General features: G+C 43.0%; 1 protein-coding gene across 1 annotated transcript; it reads right to left on the bottom strand.

Moving 5' to 3' along the window:
* Positions 1–2,005: 2,005 nt before the first annotated feature.
* Positions 2,006–2,878, bottom strand: LOC131680605 (uncharacterized protein K02A2.6-like). The gene has a single exon (XM_058961320.1). It carries the CDS (start codon positions 2,876–2,878, stop codon positions 2,006–2,008), a length of 873 nt encoding a protein of 290 aa, XP_058817303.1.
* Between the last annotated feature and the right edge of the window lie 402 nt (positions 2,879–3,280).

Genomic DNA, 3,280 nt, shown 5'->3' with positions numbered 1-3,280 from the left:
CTGTTCCAGTACCAAGAGAAACTGGAAGTACTCCGGAGAAAATCGTTCCTGTACTCTCTTCTTCTCTTTTTTCTTCTTCTGGTAGCAAACCGGAGTAAAAAGGAGCAAGAATTTTTTGCTCCTGTTTACTCCGGAGTGACTTCCGTGTACTGGAACAAACCTAATGAAACTATAAAGCTAGAGCTTGAACAGTTGCCTGGGGTGCCAGTGTTTTCTTCTGTGTCCTCCTAACTGGGAATATAGTAACTATATGCTAAACAGGTGTTATACACTGTCGACTACTTCGAGCGCATGCTAACTGGTTCTAGTAACAGTGGTCCGAATCGTTAATGTTAGTTTTATGAATATTGATTCTGTTTCTGTTCTCTGTGATCAACAATAAATAACCTAGACCTACATGCGCGGTTTGGGAATCGAATTTACATAGGTCGGCACCGTAGCAGATCAATTTCTCACTAGCTAGTGAACGAACGTGGAAATAATCAGAATATAAGCTTTAAAATAAATAAAAGTAACAACAATAAATCGATAGAATAGTGTAAGAATCTGGATACGTCAATACGTGTGCGAAAACAGTGTAGAACTATTGAAACCACGAATATAATTAATATATTTTGATGGAAACAACCAAATGACAACGTGAACCGCTATGAAATATTGCAATGTTATATAACCAATAAGTGGAAGTTAATAATAAACAAATTGGATGTGATGTTACAATACAACACATTTATTTTCATTCCGAAAAGACATGCTAAACAATCTTGAGTAATTTTTATGGAACCATACTGCCCTTGATCGCATATTTATCCCATTTTCATTTTTGCCGATTTTACGAAAAAGCAGTAACTCAGATTGCCCCATTTAAAAAAATGCTGCATATCAGAAGCTGAATATAATGGCTAAATTGACAGGTTTCCCATGATATTCATCACTTTTGTGATGGGAAGGGAAAGGGAGAAGAAAGAAAAAGATAGGGAAATGGAAAATGACACAATAGAATGGGGACGGGCATAGCGTAGTTGGTAAATCGATTGCCTTGAACGCAGCTCACCTGGGTTCGATTCCCATCCTCGCACATAGGGTTCCAGATTTTTACAAAAGTGATTTCTCTAACCCGAAAAGAGGCGAATGATCCTAAGGTTAAAACCTCTATAATCAAAAAAAAAAAACAATATAATCACGACACGATAAACAGCCTTGATTTTTCACTCCCGAAGTAATAATGCACCCTACTGATGAAGCCTATAACTCTTTACCACTCTGAGTTAGGAACAATAGCATATCAATGTGTTTTGGCTCTGCACATAGGTTCATCTATGTATGGAGCATCGAAAATCCACATACGAAATTGCATTACTGCAGGGCAGTTACATATCAAATGATATGACGTTCCGTTCGAATTCACAAAGTACACAAGAATAATACTCCGCACATGTGATAATTGAGTTTGCAATTTCCAGTCAGTGTCCTGACTAGAATACTGCAACTGTGCATGGAAAAATGCAACAAATTGTATGACATGTTCGAACTCCCATCCGGCAGAAGAGCTTTTGTTTGAACTCAAGTTTGTAAGCCACGCCAATGGTTGGCATGTTCTGATGCATCCCAAGCGTAACTGCTTTATTCAACTAATCGACAGTATCGATTGTCACGCCAGGCATACCTCTTTGAACTTCTTCGAGCCTAAGGCATTCGAAGACCACGTGTTCCGGCGTCCCTTGAACGTTCATACGCTCCTTGTAAAGGGGTGACGTAGCATGTCCAAACCGATGCAGGTACTTCCGGAAGCATCCGTGCGTGGACAAAAACGGCGTCAAGTGGAGGTTCATAGCTCCATGCTTTCTATGCACCTACGCCGACACACTTGGGATCAGCCGGTCCTCTGGTTTGCAGATCATGCACCTGGGTTGTTTCGTGCAGTTTCTAGCAACGTGCCCCTTTCCTCCGCATTTTTGCACAGTGTAGGCCTGTTCGGGCATCCAAACGTTGTATTGCACTTTTCCTATTCGTTCAACAACCGCTCCAGCTTCCCAGTACCATTTATTACTCCGGAACGGTTTCGCCCAGACGGTATCTTGCGGTTGATAATATCTAGCTTTTGTACTGTGCTTTCGGTTAAATTGTTCCGCTTGACTCTTGTGAGTTTCCTTACTGAGCAGAGTTGGTGGACGCAGTAGCTCGAGAGAGATTCGCACGGGTCTGCCAAGTAAGATTTCAGCGGGAGATCTGGTGCGTTACGGCACGGCGTAGATCTATAGCACAGTAGGAACGTATCGATGGCTTCATCCACTGTTCCTCCCTTTGCAGAGATTTTGCGAAGTGCTCTTTTGAAGGTGTCCACGAATCTTTCTGCGAGGCCGTTACTTTGTGGATGAAACGGGGCCGTTTTCAGGTGTAGAATTGCGTTATCGTGACAAAACTTCTCGAGCTGTTCACTGGTGAATTGGGTTCCATTGTCTGTCACCAGTGTCTCCGGGGCTCCGAACCTGGCGAAAACGCCACGCAGCATGCGCAGGGTTGCCACACTAGTGATGTCCTTTGTCTGGATAACTTCGGGCCACTTTGAGAACGAATCCACTAAGATAAGGTAGTACTGACCTTTTATAGGGCCAGCGTAATCTAGATGTATCCGTTGCCAGGGTTTCTTCGGAACGGGCCAAGACTCCAAATTTGTCTTTCTGTCGGTTTTCACCACATCGGCACAAGCATTGCAGGCTTTGACCAATTTGGAAACATCTTCGTCGATATTTGGCCAGTAAACGTACTGACGTGTAATGGAGCGCATTCGTTCAACACCGGGATGCCCCTTATGCAGTTGCTGAAGTACTCGTTTAACAATTGTGGCACCATCACTCTTTCGCTGTACATTAGGCATCCTTCTAGGACTGTGAGAGCATCTCGTCGCAAATAGAACTGCTGTATTTGTGGATCCGAAATATTTGTCTTCTTTGGAGGCCATCCATTATTGACATGACGAATAACCTCCTGCATCAGCTTTTGTTTCTGTTGTAATCTGCTTGAACGAAAGAGGTATGGGTTCCAGTACTTGGTTGGCAACGCTTTTAACCGTGTTCTCCAGTTCCATGGTTGCTATGACGAAATCCTCTTCCGGTCGAATATTGATATTAATTAGGCGTGAAAGCACATCTGCATACCCAAAGGAGTCAGTTGACACGTAGCGAATCTCGAAGTCATACAGTAGAAGAGTAAGGGCCCATCTTTGTAGTCTGTTTGCTGTGTAAGTGGGAATACCTTTCCTCCATCCAAAGATACCGAG

The sequence above is a fragment of the Topomyia yanbarensis genome, chromosome 2 (assembly GCF_030247195.1).
Source record: "Topomyia yanbarensis strain Yona2022 chromosome 2, ASM3024719v1, whole genome shotgun sequence".
In the NCBI taxonomy this organism is placed as follows: domain Eukaryota; kingdom Metazoa; phylum Arthropoda; class Insecta; order Diptera; family Culicidae; genus Topomyia; species Topomyia yanbarensis.
The sequence above is the reverse complement of the archived record's forward strand: the minus strand, read 5'-3'. Positions and strand labels throughout refer to the sequence as shown.

Coding starts and splice junctions, on each gene's coding strand:
- LOC131680605 (XM_058961320.1), bottom strand. CDS start 2,878: ATGCCTAATGTACAGCGAAAGAGTGATGGTGCCACAATTGTTAAACGA.